This window comes from Sinocyclocheilus grahami, unplaced genomic scaffold, assembly GCF_001515645.1.
Source record: "Sinocyclocheilus grahami isolate Dianchi unplaced genomic scaffold, SAMN03320097.WGS_v1.1 scaffold1259.1, whole genome shotgun sequence".
Taxonomy (NCBI): domain Eukaryota; kingdom Metazoa; phylum Chordata; class Actinopteri; order Cypriniformes; family Cyprinidae; genus Sinocyclocheilus; species Sinocyclocheilus grahami.
This window is the reverse complement of record NW_015506438.1, coordinates 305136-325586: the sequence shown is the minus strand read 5'-3', so window position 1 is coordinate 325586 and position 20451 is coordinate 305136. Positions and strand designations below refer to the sequence as shown.

Genomic DNA, 20451 nt, shown 5'->3' with positions numbered 1-20451 from the left:
CGAGACGATGAACGAATCGTTTAAGAACGACCCAGCACTAAGTAAAACCATGGTTAATTTTCGTAAGGGAAAACCTGTACTATTCTTGATTTTGTCCAGCGCATAGGTAACCTAATTTAATGTTGATGTTGTTGTTATGTCTGTCATTTATTTAGTTTTTCGTCAAGCATATGCCTCACCTCAGAAATTCGCGCCATTCCGTGCACATGCGCTCGGCTAGGCTAAAAAGCTAAAAGCGTGACAGACTTTGACACGGTGTTGACATTAAATGCACAAAAAGTCGTGAGTCTTATGTTGACTAATTAACTTTTTTTTAATGAAATTTAACATCCCTACCACTCGAGAAATTGTGGGATTTAGAGCTTTGAATTTCACCATTCACCAAAGGGTAAGTAGTTCGCCTCACTGCATTCGACACGAGACTTTAAAAGAAGAGAAGCAAAAATAAGCAGTTATTTTTTTTAGAATGCACGATTTGCTGACTCTTTTTCCAGAAGAACACCATTGTCTCAGTAATTTCCATGTTCCTCTTTTTATGAATTAGTTGCATGTAAGAGGGTGCCATTGCTGCGCTCTCAGCAGTAATAGTTTTGTTGATTCACAATGTGTTTTAATCACCCTGCAACTGGTCACCATTTCTTTTAAATGTATTTTAATCACCATTTTGCCGTCTCTAGTTCACTTAAAATATCCTGCAGTGTAAAAGCACCAACCACAGTCTCTCAATTAGGCTAATATGAGCTGAAGAATACATAATGTTTATAAAGAAATTAATAAAATTGTTAGATGGGGGTTAGCATGTCAGACCACAGGATATGCCAACTTCCAAAAATTAAAACTATGCAAAAATAGTTTGAGTGACTTGATTGTCATGACTGTTTTATATTGTGACAAATGGGCCTGATCCATTGTTCAAGCCTACCGTAACAAAAGTTTACCTAGCATATAAAAATAACATTGCTTTTCATTGACAAATCTCATTATGCTTTGTAATATCTACTCAATGTGACGCATACATACATGCTGCTGTACCATCCTCTCACCACCAGAGGTCAGTATCTCCAACCTGATAATGTGCATCAACTTTCATTCCTCACACATGTAGCTTTCTAACCCACCCTGCGTCTCAATGTTCATATCCATCCTAAACAGTATGTGAGATTAGAATAAGTGTGTCCCAAAGCATAGTATGTTGAAAACAGTATGCCAAAAGTCCCCGGATGGTCTACTATTTCAGGTCGATTTTTGAAGTGTGGCTCCATGCACACTCTAATGGCTAAAATTGCCCACAATCCATTGAGCTTTGGCGAAGGATTCGGTCCAGCACTACAAACACAAATAAAACGCGTTAGAAAAACTACAAACGTGGCGGATGCACACGATCGACGGTTAGGTAGAGAACTTTACGAAAATTTTCTAGTTTTTTGAGCGAGTTACTAATAAATAATCAACATTTAACTTGGTAAAACAAAATTTATTTAATGTTATCCGTGTTATATTTCATCTGCAACAGCAGTGTGAACTTTTATAAACATCCATTTGGTCGTTAACTTTTAAATGCATCATTATGCAGAAAATATGAGCAGAGTTCTCGGCATGAAAGACCCGCGACTGGCAGATCAACGAGCTACTTCTTTTCTCTCCAGTACTGTAGGAAGTTAAATGAAATGGAATGTGGAGGATGTTAAAGGGATAGTTCATCCAAGAATGAAAATGTGATGTTTATCTGCTTACCCCCAGGCAGCACCAGTCACCTCATTACCCACAATGACACCACGAGAATTATTTATTAGTTTTGAAAATGGCAGCAGAGATTTGAATGAAAGAATAAAATAAAAAAAATTAGTGTTTGAAAATCTCCCACTAACTCGCATTGCTAAAAAACATTTATATTCAAACTGCCAACGATGTCTAGATAATGAATTTCGAAATTCTAAATGAAACTGCTTTCATAATCCACAACATAACCACAAAATGAATTGCTAATTTCAGATGGCAATTTTTTTTTAAACGAAGTCTTGTGAAAAACACTATGGTTGTCTATATTCCTGCGTTTATTTACATATTGAATTGCTATTTAATACATGTATGTATTCGGCAAACACTTTTATCCAAAGCAATTTACATTGCATTCAAGCTATACGCGTTTTCTTTTTTAATTCATGCATTCATTGAGAATCGAACCTGTGAGTCTTATCGCAACATGAAGACTTAACCATCTTTACGTAGAGTTGACCATGATGTTTCCCAACTCAACTGAGTGTTGGTGAAACCTCTTACATGAAGTGATTAGAAGTGTTAAACGTGAGAGAAAAAAACATTCTGCACTATAACATTCTACTGTGAACTGGATAACGGTGAATCAACACAGACAGACGTGAGTTATGATTATTTATAGTTATTTTACTGTTTGTAAAGATTCTTTTTTAATATATGTTCTACTGAAAGTAGCATTTAATGGTTGCACATTTGTATCAGCAATACAATAGTAATGCATTAATCTGATATTTATAAATAACATCTGACACTTAAATATGATTTATAACATTTACATTGACAATGTGATATTAGCAGGATAATCCGGACACTTCAATAATAGAAAATGAACCAGACGGACTTTACAAGGGGAGTTGATTATCAGTGTCATTTTAACGAAACCGTGAGGAATTCTACGAGAGTGAGTTCTCTGGTCTTCTACTACCTGACCTTGATCCTTGGCGTTCCTGGGAATGCATTTGTCGTGTATGTTGCTGGATTGAAGATGAAGAGGACTGTTAATACAGTAGGGTTTCTCAATCTAGCAATTGCTGACCTTTTGTGCTGCCTTTCCACTCTTTACTATTTGGCACAAAGATCTCATCTTGATCACTGTCCATACGGATCCATCATGTGCAAGATTCTCCACTTCATTGTGCTCATCACCATGTTTGCCAGCGTTTTCACACTGAGCTTGATTAGTCTGGATCGGTTTACTCTTGTGATCACGCCGGTTTGGGCTCAAAATCATCGCAGCTTGTTCATCGCACGACTGTCCTGCGCAGCGGCCTGGATTCTAGCTTCAGTTCTTAGTCTGCCTTTTATGATGTTAAGAAAGACTTACACAGAAAATAACAAAACATACTGCCTGCATTTTCAACATGATGAAGACAATTTTAAACTGTATAGAAGGTTAAGCATCATCAGATTTGTGTTTGGCTTTTTGGTTCCTCTCGTGTGCATCACAACATGCTACGGATTCATCGCACGCAAGTTAGGCAGGAGTCATTTTCACTCTGGACGAGCGTTTCGCATCATGTTGGCTGTAATCGTGGCCTTTTTTCTCTGCTGGCTGCCGTATCACATAGTGCGTTTGATAAAAATATATAGAGAGGAATCAAGTTGTTTGGCAGCTTTGGCGGTGAATCCATTGGCCGTCTCTTTGGCGCATTTCAACAGCTGTCTGAACCCCGTTCTGTATGTTTTCATGGGGCAGGATTTTAAGAGCAACATTAAACTTTCTCTAAGACGTGTTTTTGAAAGAGTTTTCTCTGAGGAGGGAACACAAGCATCACGATCCACACAGTCACAACAAATGCACTCCGTGTAGTGAAGATATCGACTCATTTATTCATTAATTTTTCTATGCCAGATCTATGCGTTTTCAATCAAGACTCTTTCCACTTGTTTTGATATTTTCTTATCTAGTGCAATGATGTGTGACTTACAAGTCCAAATACTTTTTGGGTCCACTGTAGTTTGATAACTTACTTATTCAGTGTCTTTTCTTATTAGATATTTTCAGAATATATATTATCTCAGAATAATTGCCTAGATCAAATGCTCTTGTCAAGTATCTTAAAAAATGGTTATTTCTTTTAAAACTGCAACTTAATATGCAAAACAACATGGCACAAATAGTTTATTTTGACATATGTCCACTCTTTTGCTTTTGTCTCCTTTTTCTTTTTTGGGTCAGGAAGTTATGAAACTCATTTAGAGAGCATTCTAAAAAAAAAAAAATCTTATTTCTAAAATAATTTGTTCTCAAACATCTGCAATTAAACCGAGATATGATAAAGAAGGAATAGTGTTTTATTTTACAATGTTTTTGCTATTCTTAATTAGTAAGGGCCTTTTTTTTTTTTTTCTCTCTCTCGCTGTTTTCATCTTTTTATCTTTTGAGACAGATGCTGTAAGTTTTGAGGAAGTTAATGGCATGTCGACTGGTAGAATGTGGTCTACTGGCACTTATCTTGATGTCTGTGAATATTCTGTCTTAAATGCAAAATCTACAGTATACTAATATATTGCCAGTAATACTAATGTCTTGTGTGTGTAACATCAATCCAGATTGTAATGCTATTATGTATTATGCTCTTTATTCAATAACTTAATAGTTTTGTTAAACTATAGATTTCCTATTCTATATATTTTAAGCCACATATCACATGACTGCAGAGCATATAATCTCTAAAAGATATTATAGCTGAAGATTACAGAAGTAGGCTATAGGTTTTAAATTAGAATTACTGTCTTATGATCATTAAACATTCAAATTGTCTTTTAATTTGGACAAAAGCATTAGCCTATTCAGTATGCTATGTCTCTTGTATCACTCCACACCGTATCTTATCATACAATAAAATAACTTAAACCCACATCTTTTTATGCAATTTCATTTCGTAGTAGTTTTGTATTGTGTCCTGATGTTCTTTTTGGTAGGCCTTTTTTTTTTTTTTGGAAATATTGACAGTCCCTTATTTTTTGCAAATATTAGATCTATACTCTACAATTAGGGGATCCAGAAATTGATGTTTTCACTTCAAACACCATAAAGTTTATGTTCATAGTGAAGGATAAATAGAATAGAGATTTAGACTTTTTTCTTTATTGCTTCTTTACTAATCTTAACCTACTCTGTATTCATGTTTTTACTTTAGGTAATCTCATGCTCATAAGTAAACTAATCTAATATTATTATTATAATTAAGTAATTAATTTTATTTTTCTTCAGGCATAAATAGGCCTACCTACCTCACCTCAGAAATTCGCGCCATTCCTCGGAGTTCCTGCTACTTTAACACTGTTGCCGCGGGTTGAAGCGACTCCAATAACATGATATTTATCACCTGGAATGTGAATTTTAGCAGGGGAACCCCGCCAAAAACCGTGTACTTTACTACCAGGAAGGCGATTTTTAACTGGGGACCCCCTCGAAACATGATTGGGCTAGTTTTGAGTAGCGAACCCTGCCTGCTCGCGCGCTGCTGTGCTAAAAAGCTAAAACTCTGACGGACTTTTGAAAATTACCAGTAAATGCACGAAAAGTGGGATGAAACTGTTCTTATGTTGACTAATTAACATTTTGGATCCAGACCGTTGAATTTCACCAAACAGTGAGTAGGCTAATTTACGTCACTTTCATATCAGGATTAGCCAAAGGTGTTTACAGTTTTAATGAACGTGTGAGGGGAAATTAGATCTCATGTCCTGCAACTGGTAACCATTTTAATCACTATTTTTCCATCCCTATTCAACGGTCCTGCAGTGTACTACATGTAGCAATATTGCATAGTATTTTAATTAATATCTCATAAATTCATATTTAAACAACAGTGGAAAGAAAAGCTGTTTAAAATAGTTTTAAGTCACACCACAGCATATGCCAACTTCCCAAAAGCATTAAAATGATCCAAAAATATTTCTCATCAGGCTTTAAAGGGGAAATGACAAACAACAAGCCCTACTCTATACTGCCCAAAAAACTTGCTTTAAATATATAAAAACTCTTTAAATATTAAAAAACGTGCTTACAGTCTTTGAGTCAGAACAGCCGGCATTGTAATCTACTTTTCCAGGATCAGGAAACAGTCCTCCATAAAATGTGCTGCACACATCTGAATATTTGGGTTGAACTGTTCTGGAACAGTGTTGTAAATACAACTTAACCACTGATTTCTAGTCGTGCCCATTTTTGGAAGACCAAACAAAGTAGTTTCGCTTTCACAACGAAACACAGCGTCACACACGGCGGCCTACAGTGAGCAGAGGCCGGGGGCTAGCATGAGGAACGGCCGGAGGTTCAGAGTGAGCAGAGGCGTGCGGGCTTGAGAACAGCGCGACTGGCAATTTCGACGAAGGAGCGTCCGGAAGGACATATGACGACTCCGTGCTGGACTCCGCTTCGTCCACGGTGAAAGCCGATCCGGCGATCCACAGCACAAAGTTGTAGTATTTCCTCAGAGACCAGCACGGATCAGCTCTAGGCATGACAAAGCGGATATCGTCCTCTTTTGGAAGACCAAACAAAGTAGATTCGCTTTCACAACGAAACACAGCGTCTTCACGACATGGCGGCGGCAGCAACAATACTACAGCGAGAATAAAAGTTACACCTTCTTTCTTTGCGTGAACATTTGGGTGGCGTTATGCAAATCTTCCCACATCGTGACGTAGACATGTGGGGGTGTGTTAGAACGAGCCATTTTAGATAGGCGTGGCTGACTCTTAACTTTTATAAAGAATATCTCTTTGGATTTGAGACTTTAGTCTTTGCAACTTTACAGATCTTCTTTATGCACCAAGAGCTTGTAACAGTCCAAAGAGAAAGGAAAAATTTAAATTGCATCATATGACCCCTTTAAAGTTGAAGTTGACGGAGACATTGTACAAATCTTACTATTATGCTATGTAATTTTTACACAGTATAACACAACACCAGCAGAGGTCAGTATCTCCTACCTATCAAAATCTAGAATTTAATGTGCATCACCTGCGACTGTTTAGTCAGATGGACGTGTTTCTCTGCTCAACACATTTAATCTCTCACACAAGTGGCTTCTTCACCATTTCTCATGGATTAGACATAACATGACTCTTTGTTTGTACTGAAAATGGCAGCATTGATTTGGATAAAAGGGTTTTAAAATATGATTGAAAGTCTCTACCAACTCAAACCACCACCAGCTATTTGCATAAAGCATTTGAAATTCCAAATGAATCTTTGCAGACTTAATTACCCACAATAACCTAAAATGATGTTATACATATACTCATATAAAGCAATGCTATATAGAAAATCTCAACTGAATGATCATTTATATCAAGTGTAAACTATTCTTGTCCAGCTCTCTATACTACAGATACATATTAAATACAATATTACATTGCAAACAAACAATAATATATTCTAAATTAACATTATGAATTTCTGTAATCAATTGTATATATATATATATATATATATATATGCTATGTAAACAAAATTGACTTGCAATTGGTTGGCTTCATTCCTGCATTGTTTTTAGTTTAACATCAGTATTTTTTCGATTTATGAATTCCCTTCTGTGACAGGAAGTCTTAAAGGGATAGTTCACCAAAAAAAAAGAAAATTCTGTCAGTAATTACTCGCCCTCATGTTGTTCCAAATCTATAAGACCTTCGTTCATCCTCGGAACACAAATTAAGATATTTTTTATGCATTCCGAGCGCTCTCCGACCCTCCATAGACAGAAAGGATCCTAACACGATCAAGGATAAGAAACGTAGCAAGGAGCTTGTTAAAATAATCAATGTGACATCAGTGGTTCAACCGTAACTTTACGAAGCTACGAGAATACTTTTTGTGCACAAAGAAAACAAAAATAACGACTTTATTCAACAATTCGTCACCTCTGCGTCACCCTATAGTGCCATTTTGGAGAGTATCACATACGTAAACAACGTTTGAAACCTATGTATGCGGATACATTGTTTACGTTCAGATCAAAGCGTAAACAACATAAACAGCATATCCGTGTACGGTGCGGCTGACACAGAACAGCATACGGTGTTTATGTATGTGATAGCAAAATGGCGCTATAGGGTGACGCGGAGACGAATTGTTGAATAAAGTCATTCAAGTTTTTTTTGTTTTCTTTGCGCACAAAAAGTATTCTCGTAGCTTCGTAAAATTACGGTTGAACGACTGATGTCACATGGATTATGTGATATGACGTCATGCTGTGCGGTGTCTTTTTAAAAACTTAAATTCAACACATAAATTATAATACATCTAAAATGTAAAAACATACAATCTACTCCTTTCCTGCAGCGCTGCAGTTTTAAATGTATGTTCTTTTAATTCAGATAGGAGGTCATGCTGTGACGTATCGGTCTGCTGTTGGTCACACGGTATCACGTGATGCGAATTCACAGGCCAGAGTTCACCAAGCCTGAACTTTGGAATGCAACGAAATGCGAAAACCTTTCGTACAGGCTTGCGTTTCCGGTCTGATGCATTCACATGCATATGAATGGAAGTCAATGGAAAGAAAACTGCAGTGTGATTGCCCCTTAACGATCCTTGCTGTCTATGGGAGGGTCAGAGAGCTCTCGGAATGCATCAAAAATATCTTAATTTGTGTTCTGAAGATGAACAAAGGTCTTACGGGTTTGAAACAACGTGAGGGTGAGTAATTAATGACAATTTTCGGTAACACTTTATTTTGATGGTCCCTTTTGAACATTCTGTTGACAATAATTAATGTTGCACCTACATATCTACTAACTCTCATTAGAGTATTAGTAGACTGTCTGCTTAATATCAGCTAACTCTGAAGTCAGAGTTTCTACTGACTACAAGTAACTTTGCCAGTACATGTCAACTTATTCTAGCCCTAACCCTACCAGTCTACTAATACTCTACTAACACTCTAATGAGAGTTAGTAAACATGAAGGTGCAATGTTACTTATAGTCAACAGAATGTGTTAAAGGGACCATCAAAATAAAGTGAAACCGAATTTTCATTTTTGGGTGAACTATCCCTTTAACTAGCTTTACATAGAGTTGGTCATGATGTTTCACAGCTCAACCATGTTTGAAATGTTGGTAAAGCCTGATGAAGTGATAAAGTTGAAGAAGTGGTATAAAGTCTTGAACATTAGAGAAGAAATCATTTGCCAGGATAACTGTGAATCGAATCATCACACCGTGAGTCATGATTACTTATGTAGAGCTATTTATATGATTTGTAAACATTTTATATACTTTAAAGTAATGCTAAAATAGCATTTATTTTGTTGCATGTTTGTTATCATTATTAAGCTTTGCTAATTTTAAGTTTCTTATATAACACTTTAAATATGATTCATGATTTTACATTGACAATATGTGATATTAGCAGGATAAACCAGGCACTTCCGCTCAATCACAGCAATGGAGAATTATTATGTTATTTTGGAAAATCCGATGAGAGTGAGTTCTCTGGTCTTCTACTACCTGACCTTGATCCTCGGCGTTCCTGGGAATGCATTTGTCGTGTATGTTGCTGGATTGAAGATGAAGAGGACTGTTAATACAGTAGGGTTTCTCAATCTAGCGATTGCCGACCTCCTGTGCTGCCTTTCCACTCTTTACTATGTGACCGAGAGCACTTTTAATAAAGACTGGCCGTACGGATCCATCATGTGCAAGATTCTCCACTTCATTATGCTCATCACCATGTTTGCTAGCGTTTTCACACTGAACTTGATTAGTCTGGATCGGTTTACTCTTGTGATCACGCCGGTTTGGGCTCAAAATCATCGCAGCTTGTTCATCGCACGACTGTCCTGCGCAGCGGCCTGGATTCTGGCTTTATTTCTCAGTCTGCCTTTTATGATGTTAAGAGAGACTTTGACAGTAAATAATAAAACATACTGCATGCATTATCAACCTGCTTTAGACCATTATAAAATGGATAGAAGATTAAGCGTCATCAGATTTGTGTTTGGCTTTTTGATTCCTCTCATATGCATCACAACATGCTACCACTTTTAATAAAGACTGGCCGTACGGATCCATCATGTGCAAGATTTTCCACTTCATTATGCTCATCACCATGTTTGCTAGCGTTTTCACACTGAACTTGATTAGTCTGGATCGGTTTACTCTTGTGATCACGCCGGTTTGGGCTCAAAATCATCGCAGCTTGTTCATCGCACGACTGTCCTGCGCAGCGGCCTGGATTCTGGCTTCAGTTCTTAGTCTGCCTTTTATGATGTTAAGAAAGACTTACACAGAAAATAACAAAACATACTGCCTGCATTTTCAACATGATGAAGACCATTTTAAACTGTATAGAAGGTTAAGCATCATCAGATTTGTGTTTGGCTTTTTGGTTCCTCTCGTGTGCATCACAACCTGTGCAGCGGCCTGGACTCTGGCTTCACTTCTTAGTGTGCCTTTTATGATGTTAAGAGAGACTTACACAGAAAATAACAAAACGTACTGCCTGCATTTTCAACGTAATGAAGACAATTATAAACTGTATAGAAGGTTAAGCATCATCAGATTTGTGTTTGGCTTTTTGGTTCCTCTCGTGTGCATCACAACATGCTACGGATTCATCGCACGCAAGTTAGGCAGGAGTCATTTTCACTCTGGACGAGCGTTTCGCATCATGTTGTCTGTAATCGTGGCCTTTTTTCTCTGCTGGCTGCCGTATCACATAGTGGATTTGATGATAATGTACGGAGAGGAATCCAGTTCCTTGGTGGCTTTGGCGGTGGATCCGTTGGCCATCTCTTTGGCGTATTTCAACAGCTGTCTGAACCCCGTTCTGGATGTCTTCATGGGCCAGGATTTTAAGAGCAATGTTAAACTTTCTCCAAGACGTGTTTTTGAAAGAGTTTTCTCTGAGGAGGGAACACAAATATCACAAACCACTCACTCACAGCAAATGCATTCACTGTAGTGAAGATATCAACTCCTTTATTCAGTTTTCTGATTGATTTGTGTTAAATTATTTAATTATTCCTTTTCAAAAGTCATTAAGTCAGACTCGGCAAGTCATCTAACTTTTATTCATGATTCCTGTTTTTTTTCTGTATTGTTTATATATTTTCAGTGATATGTGATTAACGTTTGCTAAAGTTTAAAACCAGCATAATAGAATACTATGCTAGTGTCGTCTTCTGTTTGCTGTCAGCTAAGATAAAGTTTGTAATATTTCACTAATAATGGCTTGTGGTTTCTATGCCGAATTCATGACGAAAAATAAAAAATTAATATACATAATTTAAAGCTTGCATTTGTGAATAAAACTAAGGCTGATGATACACGGGGCAATTTTGGGCAATGTTGCCGTCAATAGGCAACCAGGTGAGACACAGGGCTCACGACTGATCTAAAATATCCAGAAAGAAATGTTCCCCATTCTCAATGGGAAAAGTGCTCAAGCAATATTGCTCAAAAGTTGCCCGGCAAAATTGCTCAAAAATTTGCCCCGTGTATCATCAGCCTAAAACATATTTTATTAGATTTTTTTCATATTCCAGTGCTTCTGTCATTTTAGAATTTTGCTGCTGTTGTTTTTTTCTCTCACTTTTGTGTTTTATGGACTTATCATAAATTACAAGCAAAGTCTGTTATGTATAAACAGTGTTTTGCATATAAAGTGCAAAAATAATAGTTTAAATGTATGTTTATTGGAATGTTCATTAAACATTCAATTAATTTTGAGTAAAGATTGTTCATTATTAGTGCAAATAGTTGCTAACAACAGTTTTCTGTGGGTCAAGTAGCCAAAGCATAATGTTTTCAATTCTAAACATCTTTTAAAAGACATCAAACTCAGATTTGCTTTAAACGCAAAAGCAAAAAATAATCAGTTACATCTTTAGACACATGCACATTTGCTGACAAAACTGACAGCTGTAACTTTCTACCAAAACAACTTCCTCATTTTCCTCACGACATACTGTACACTCTTAAAAAAATAAAGCTTCTGTATTGGCATCAATGGATCTATGAAGAACCTTAAAAATCCATGGAACCTATCAAATGCAGAAAAGGTTCTTTATAGTCAAAAAAGGTGAGATTTTAAAAATGTTTTTCGAAATGTTTCTTTTAGGAACCGTTCACGGAAAGGTTCTTTTGGGAACCAAAAATGGTTCTTCTATGGCACCACTTTTGGAACCTTTATTTTTAAGAATGTACTCAAGCGATATACAATATATATTGCTGCCCAGCTCTAAACAGCATTTTGCGTCACTTCCTGTTTGTTGCTGCCGTGTGGTTTGAGTTCAGCATGGTTGCCGCTGATCGCCAGCATGGTTGCCGCTAATCTCGCTTACACTAATACTCTATTCACACACATTACCATTGTTTTACTCACTGTTACTTGCTTTAATGGCGGATGTGTGTCTACCTTTGAGTGCAGGTGAGGACACGTTCGAGCTGCATTCGGTGCCGGTCGAGCTGGAGGCCGTGGAGAAGCAGATCCGGGACCTGGTGGCAAAGCAGACCCAGCTGAGAGCGCGTAGAGCCGCGCTGGAAACATCCCAGGCGGACGCTCACAAGGCCACAGCGCGCTGCTATCTCTCCCACCACCTCGCTAAATGCTAAAAGTTCCTGTGTGTGTTGAGCTGAGAACTGCTGATTGCGACTGATTGTTCCTAGTTTTGTCTGTGAAGAATGTGGCGAAATCATCAGCTGTTAAAGAGGTGGTGGAGGGGGACAGAGGAGAGAATTTAATGTTTTGAAGAGATTACGTGAAGCACTGTTGATCTTGTTGTGGAAATATGAAGTTTTGGCAGTATGGACTTCAGCAGAGAAAGATGAAAGCAAAGACTGATACAAACTCTGGTCTGACGGATCTTTTGATTTGCACCATTTTCTCTCTGCTGCCCTGAGTTTGGTCCGATGCTTTCGAAGAACATCAGATAACCAGGGGTTAGAAGCGGCAGCTTCTAAGGAGGAGAGAGGACAAATAAGTAGTTACAAGAAGTTAAAGTGGAGCATAAAGTGTCAGTTGCTGCATTCACATCCAAGGAGTGTAGGTTTTGCCTAAAAGTAACCGGAAGAGCGGTTGGTGGCACACAGGTAACAAGATGTAGGTTAAATGTTATGAAGAAATGATCAGATGTGTGTAGGGGTTTTACCAAAATGTTGTCTGCAATACAATTGCGTGTGTAAATTAAGTCAAGCTGGTTGCCTGATTTGTGAGTGCATGTGGTGGTAAGGCGTTTGAAATCAAAAGAAGCCAGGAGTAAATGGAAGTCTGTAGCATAATCAAATCAGAATTGTCTTGCTAATAGTCGACTGATAGTCGAATCGTGTGCGTGTATATTTTCTTTCACACGCAGCACATAAATGGGAAATTCTCTCGAAATCACAATGACTGACAGAGTGAAAAATCATAACAATGGATCGGACAAAATAAGCTGTCAAAACATTCGCTCCATCGGAACTGCCCTGCTTCTCGCCACTACAGATATGTGTGTATATATGTATAGTGTGTGTGTGTGTGTATGTATGTATGTGTCGCATCAATTTAAAAAGAAAAAAATAGGGTCGCTCTTAAAGTTTGAAAACCACTGATGTAGAGGCACGTATTTCCAATGAGCCTATGTATCAACAATCTAAACAACAGAAATAGAAACCAAAGCTAACACTTATGCGCTACCGCCTTCTCTGCTGACTAATCACTTCAGCTACATCAGTCTTATCTTTAGAGACACACATTTGCTGGCAGTTACTAAGAAACTTTTTGCCGACATGTAACTCTTTTTCTGTTCTTTTTTTTTTGTAGGATTAAAAATGATCAAAGACTTATGCTTTCCTGTCCCAAACCTATCTTCCGTAACAAAAGGGCCATTTGGCATTCCTGAAGGCACAGAGGTGCTGATAGTGATCAAGGCCTGTGGGCCAACGTGACGTACAGTAATTGTCATACCTTAAGCACCATGGGTGAAGCTGTAATCTGCTGATTGGTCAGTTTAAATGTCTCCGATTTGGTTTTAGTCACATGGTCAAGGAAGGGATAAAAGAAGATTGTAATTTTTGCTCTTTCTTTTTTCTTTGCGGTCTCTTTTCTTTGCTGGCGATCTCACTTTGTTGGGGCTCTGCCCTCTTTCTCTCTCAAGTAACATTTTACATATATGCTGGGTACAATTAACTGCATGTTTTACCATCCATCATCTATTTTGTAACCAATTCAAGTAGAACCAGAACAAAATACTGTTATTAAACCATTTCATTTGTAAATTATGTACTAACTAGTCTTGATTCAACATTAACACTGAAGCGCTACCTATTGCAATATAATATATTCACTCAATAGCAATGCTCTCCCACATATTTAGCTATTCTAACTGCGCTTATTTCCGTCGTTGGTATAAGTGGCAGTGGGTGGTAATAGACAAGAAATGTACAGTTTTATACCATCATGCTGATAACGTTTTAGTCATTCGGCAATCCTACAGCCTGAACCACTGTAGGGAAACCGCTCTTACATTATGAAGAGACACTTGCCAGTTAAATGAAAAATGGCAAACTTTAAGGTTTGCATGCATGCCATATTCATTATCATAAATGCAAATGTAAATGAAATGAATGTGATAATGTTCTCTTATAACACTTTCTATACTATAAAACGCTATAAAAGTTACCCGTTTCTGGATCAGTGTGACCAGTATTTCCTTCTGTGCGTCTTTTGTAGTATAAATAGTGAGAGTAGTTTATTCATATTCATATTATTGATAAGGCCAACATAATTAGGCTACACATCATGAAAAACTGCAAACCTACATGTGTTTGATACATGTCAAAAAATGTATGACATCATGTCTCATGATGTTAGAGAGAGCAAACGTATTTTAAAGTGGGAAATATAACAGAGTTGAACAGAAAGTGAGCAACCATTATATAAGTTTTTTTTTTTTTAGAAAAAGCTTAAAGTAATTAAAGCCTCGCCTCTGAAATTCAAGCCATTCCTGTGAGAGTCCTTGCCCACGTGCTGCTATAATCAAGCAACACGGTGTGAAATTATGAGTAAATGCACAAAAAGTGGAATGAAACCGTTCTTATGTTTAGTAATTAACTTTATCTTTGTCACAATCTGTATTGTTAAAAGCGCTATATAAATAAAGGTGACTTGACTTGACTTAAACTGCTAAATGCTAAAAGTTCCTGTGTGTGTTGAGCTGAGAACTGCTGATTGCGACTGATTGTTCCTAGTTTTGTCTGTGAAGAATGTGGCGAAATCATCAGCTGTTAAAGAGGTGGTGGAGGGGGACAGAGGAGAGAATTTAATGTTTTGAAGAGATTACGTGAAGCACTGTTGATCTTGTTGTGGAAATATGAAGTTTTGGCAGTATGGACTTCAGCAGAGAAAGATGAAAGCAAAGACTGATACAAACTCTGGTCTGACGGATCTTTTGATTTGCACCATTTTCTCTCTGCTGCCCTGAGTTTGGTCCGATGCTTTCGAAGAACATCAGATAACCAGGGGTTAGAAGCGGCAGCTTCTAAGGAGGAGAGAGGACAAATAAGTAGTTACAAGAAGTTAAAGTGGAGCATAAAGTGTCAGTTGCTGCATTCACATCCAAGGAGTGTAGGTTTTGCCTAAAAGTAACCGGAAGAGCGGTTGGTGGCACACAGGTAACAAGATGTAGGTTAAATGTTATGAAGAAATGATCAGATGTGTGTAGGGGTTTTACCAAAATGTTGTCTGCAATACAATTGCGTGTGTAAATTAAGTCAAGCTGGTTGCCTGATTTGTGAGTGCATGTGGTGGTAAGGCGTTTGAAATCAAAAGAAGCCAGGAGTAAATGGAAGTCTGTAGCATAATCAAATCAGAATTGTCTTGCTAATAGTCGACTGATAGTCGAATCGTGTGCGTGTATATTTTCTTTCACACGCAGCACATAAATGGGAAATTCTCTCGAAATCACAATGACTGACAGAGTGAAAAATCATAACAATGGATCGGACAAAATAAGCTGTCAAAACATTCGCTCCATCGGAACTGCCCTGCTTCTCGCCACTACAGATATGTGTGTATATATGTATAGTGTGTGTGTGTGTGTGTATGTATGTATGTGTCGCATCAATTTAAAAAGAAAAAAATAGGGTCGCTCTTAAAGTTTGAAAACCACTGATGTAGAGGCACGTATTTCCAATGAGCCTATGTATCAACAATCTAAACAACAGAAATAGAAACCAAAGCTAACACTTATGCGCTACCGCCTTCTCTGCTGACTAATCACTTCAGCTACATCAGTCTTATCTTTAGAGACACACATTTGCTGGCAGTTACTAAGAAACTTTTTGCCGACATGTAACTCTTTTTCTGTTCTTTTTTTTTTGTAGGATTAAAAATGATCAAAGACTTATGCTTTCCTGTCCCAAACCTATCTTCCGTAACAAAAGGGCCATTTGGCATTCCTGAAGGCACAGAGGTGCTGATAGTGATCAAGGCCTGTGGGCCAACGTGACGTACAGTAATTGTCATACCTTAAGCACCATGGGTGAAGCTGTAATCTGCTGATTGGTCAGTTTAAATGTCTCCGATTTGGTTTTAGTCACATGGTCAAGGAAGGGATAAAAGAAGATTGTAATTTTTGCTCTTTCTTTTTTCTTTGCGGTCTCTTTTCTTTGCTGGCGATCTCACTTTGTTGGGGCTCTGCCCTCTTTCTCTCTCAAGTAACATTTTACATATATGCTGGGTACAATTAACTGCATGTTTTACCATCCATCATCTATTTTGTAACCAATTCAAGTAGAACCAGAACAAAATACTGTTATTAAACCATTTCATTTGTAAATTATGTACTAACTAGTCTTGATTCAACATTAACACTGAAGCGCTACCTATTGCAATATAATATATTCACTCAATAGCAATGCTCTCCCACATATTTAGCTATTCTAACTGCGCTTATTTCCGTCGTTGGTATAAGTGGCAGTGGGTGGTAATAGACAAGAAATGTACAGTTTTATACCATCATGCTGATAACGTTTTAGTCATTCGGCAATCCTACAGCCTGAACCACTGTAGGGAAACCGCTCTTACATTATGAAGAGACACTTGCCAGTTAAATGAAAAATGGCAAACTTTAAGGTTTGCATGCATGCCATATTCATTATCATAAATGCAAATGTAAATGAAATGAATGTGATAATGTTCTCTTATAACACTTTCTATACTATAAAACGCTATAAAAGTTACCCGTTTCTGGATCAGTGTGACCAGTATTTCCTTCTGTGCGTCTTTTGTAGTATAAATAGTGAGAGTAGTTTATTCATATTCATATTATTGATAAGGCCAACATAATTAGGCTACACATCATGAAAAACTGCAAACCTACATGTGTTTGATACATGTCAAAAAATGTATGACATCATGTCTCATGATGTTAGAGAGAGCAAACGTATTTTAAAGTGGGAAATATAACAGAGTTGAACAGAAAGTGAGCAACCATTATATAAGTTTTTTTTTTTTTAGAAAAAGCTTAAAGTAATTAAAGCCTCGCCTCTGAAATTCAAGCCATTCCTGTGAGAGTCCTTGCCCACGTGCTGCTATAATCAAGCAACACGGTGTGAAATTATGAGTAAATGCACAAAAAGTGGAATGAAACCGTTCTTATGTTTAGTAATTAACTTTATTATGAAATATAGGATCTGGGACTGGAAGAAAAGCTACTGAGAAGGGTCCACTGTCATTGTACTGTACAAGAGCAGACTCTAGAGGCGGAATCACTGACGCCTTGTGCTGTTTGTTTTGACACGTGAGACTGCTCCAGGGTTGCCAAGTCCACGTTTTTACCATGGAATTGGACTACTTTTACTGGACACCACAGGTGTCAAACTCAGTTCCTGGAGGCCCGCAGCCCTGCAGAGTTTAATTCCAACACGCATACCATGTAGTTTTCAAATAAGCCTAATTGTTTTACACTGTTGCCGCGGGTTGTTCTTATCCCACAGGTTAAAGCAATCTCCCCCATCCCTGGAACACGAGGGGACTCCAGACAGAGGAGAAACCCTGGAAAAATCACTATTGGCCTAGCTTTGAATCGCAGTTGGGCTGGTTTTGTTCTGCAGTCCTGGCAACCCTTCGCTGCACAGAGTGGAACACTTCAGATGCCGATTTATAACAAACAACGGCCGTATCTGAAATCACATACTTCCCTATTATATAGTAGGTGAAAAACTGCATGTGACAAAAGAAGTTAGTATTCACAGTACTCATAAAAGAGAGGGCAGAAAGTACCTGGATGACCTATTACATCCGGCGTGGTTCTGAAGTGTGCATAGTATGCACTAATACTATCCCATAAGGCCTATCCCGGGAGAGGATTTATGAATGACAATGATGCGACGCAACTGACGCTGGTAGGTCACGTGCCAGTGACAACATGGCAAATGTAGTATGTCCAGATTATATCCATACAACAACACGTTCATACTACATAAAGCATACTCTTTTAGCGGTCATGAAATAATAATTTTTTTTAAAAACACATTCTCAAGAGACTGGAGTTTCCTCCTGTGGTCTACAGCCCCTCTTACATTTCTGGTGGCAGCCGGTTTGGACGACATGCACGGCGTGTGAGTGAACTTTCTCTTCGACGGGTATTAAATGCAATGGATGTGGCATCACGACGTTGGAAACTGACATCGAGCGCAAAATTTCATCTTTCTGTTATCCGTGACGTCTACTTTGTGTTTCAACCATGGACACATTTGTTTGTGCGTTTTTCACAGCAGTGTCTGATCACAGGGGATTACAGCGTCGGTTGGACCGGTGTAGTGCCGAAATTTGCACCCTGCCAGATTATGCACCCCTTAGTATTGGTAGGTTTAAGGAGTAGGTGTGGGGGAGGGGTTAGGCAATCAGGTAGCGACTTCAATGAGGGGGTGCATAATCTGGCAGGGGTGCAGAATTCGGCACAACACCGGGAACTTTAAAGAAACAGGAAGACGCGAAATTCATAGGGTAATCCTTGTTTAATTTAATGGACTTTTTGGGACATTTTATTATCGTGGGATACTGTGACTTCTGAACTGTGAACTATAATGAGTGAAGCAGACTCGGCACGTGATTTGCCTGGCGCGAGTAGTTTACATGCAGTGCAGCGCTTTAATGGACATTTTCCGCCAATTTTTTGGGTGACGGGAAAGAAGATTTTCTCCACTGGTGCAGACGATTTGAAGTGACTGTGGAGGCTAGCACTGATTTTGATAACGCCAAGTTAGCAAACTTTTTGTCAACTTGTCTTGATGGTACTGCTTTTAACTACTGGGACAGTTTGCCTAGTGACATTAAGACAGACTATAAACAAGTGAAAGAAAAAATTAAAGCTGTTTTTGGCAAACGAGTTTCTGTCCACATTTCAAAGTTATGTTAATGCACGCACACACCTGCCTGGTGAGGCTCTCCAAGTTTTCGCAACAGAAATTAGCCATTTGGTGGATGAAGCTTTCCCACATAAGAGGCTAATGCAAAGAATGGAGAAAAATTCAGACTGCTGGAATTGAACCTTATCTACAGCTTCGCATACATGAACAAGGTGTAGATACACTGGATGCTGCTCTTGCGTTGGCTCTGCAGATTGAACAGGCACACCAAGCCAGCAAGGTACTGCTGCCGTCTCACCCGCAACAGTGGACTTCCTCAGCAGCAGGAGTTTTTCCTGGATCTACCCTCAACGTTCTTCCACAGACTGTACCTTCCTCTCCCTGCTCCACGATGTCTACAGTACTTCCTGCGGTTCACTCAGCTACATCAGGGAACTTCATGAAACTTCAACGGACCCTGGAAAGTTTGACCGAGAGAGTGGATTAACTTCAGCTTGAGGTTAACAGGCAGAGAGGTATGCCGGCAGACGCACAGCGTCGCAGTCTTACCCCGGACGAGTCACGTGGGCGCACATCAGAACATCGCAGGTATGACAGACATTCATATACTGACTGTGACTCTTTTTATGAGCAAAGTAGACCACCATACAGAGATACGAGTGGCGATAAGGACTATTACAAAGCACGCAGATATGAGGGCTATCGTGATCAAAGTCCTAGGATGTCACCGGAACGTGGACAGCGCATTACAGCTCGGGACTCTCTGGCTCGTGCTTCTTGTTCAGACAATGGTCGAGGCGACAGGTTATCGGATGGCTACTCAAAGCGGCGGAGTCATCGGTCTCCAAGTCCTGGTCACGTGCGTTTCCAGTCTCCTTCACGTGTTCATCAGCGCCAGGGAAACTATCAGTAGTTGACAATGAGGGCCAATTGCCAACTGCTACTGACACCGGGCTCATTGGTAACGTTGTTGAACATCATGTGACTTCAGACACTGGTCAGGCCGTGACAAGTTCCAGTTTATGTGTATGCCTGCATTATTTCGACGGACCCATTCTCAAGAGACTGGAGTTTCCTCCTATGGTCTACAGCCCCTATTACAGTAGTAGCACCTCAACCTAAAAACAATGTAATGAAAGTACACTCAAGTCTGACCCAAATGTTTAATGTCACGATGGTTACCATCAGCTTGCATTAGTTTGTGTCCAGTTGGTCTCTTTTATGCATTTGTTTAGCCAGCGAAGTTGCTAGTGACATGAAAAATCAGAAAGCGAACTTCAAACTTTTTTTTTTTTTTTTATCATTATAGGGTGGTTGTGTACAAACACTGCCAAGACACATTTCTGTTCAAACAACATGTAAAAGTGAA

The 20451-nt window shown here is 38.6% G+C and overlaps 2 protein-coding genes across 2 annotated transcripts; both read left to right on the top strand.

Annotated features, from left to right (window-relative positions):
* Positions 1-2602: 2602 nt before the first annotated feature.
* On the top strand, positions 2603-3586 carry LOC107568580 (C3a anaphylatoxin chemotactic receptor-like). Its single transcript, XM_016254547.1, has one exon. It carries the CDS (start codon positions 2603-2605, stop codon positions 3584-3586), a length of 984 nt encoding a protein of 327 aa, XP_016110033.1.
* A 5623-nt stretch (positions 3587-9209) lies between these two features.
* On the top strand, positions 9210-10695 carry LOC107568588 (C3a anaphylatoxin chemotactic receptor-like). The gene is made up of 2 exons (XM_016254557.1): positions 9210-9622; positions 10179-10695. The coding sequence occupies exons 1-2, from the start codon at positions 9210-9212 to the stop codon at positions 10693-10695; spliced, it is 930 nt and encodes a 309-aa protein (XP_016110043.1).
* The last annotated feature ends 9756 nt before the right edge of the window (positions 10696-20451 follow it).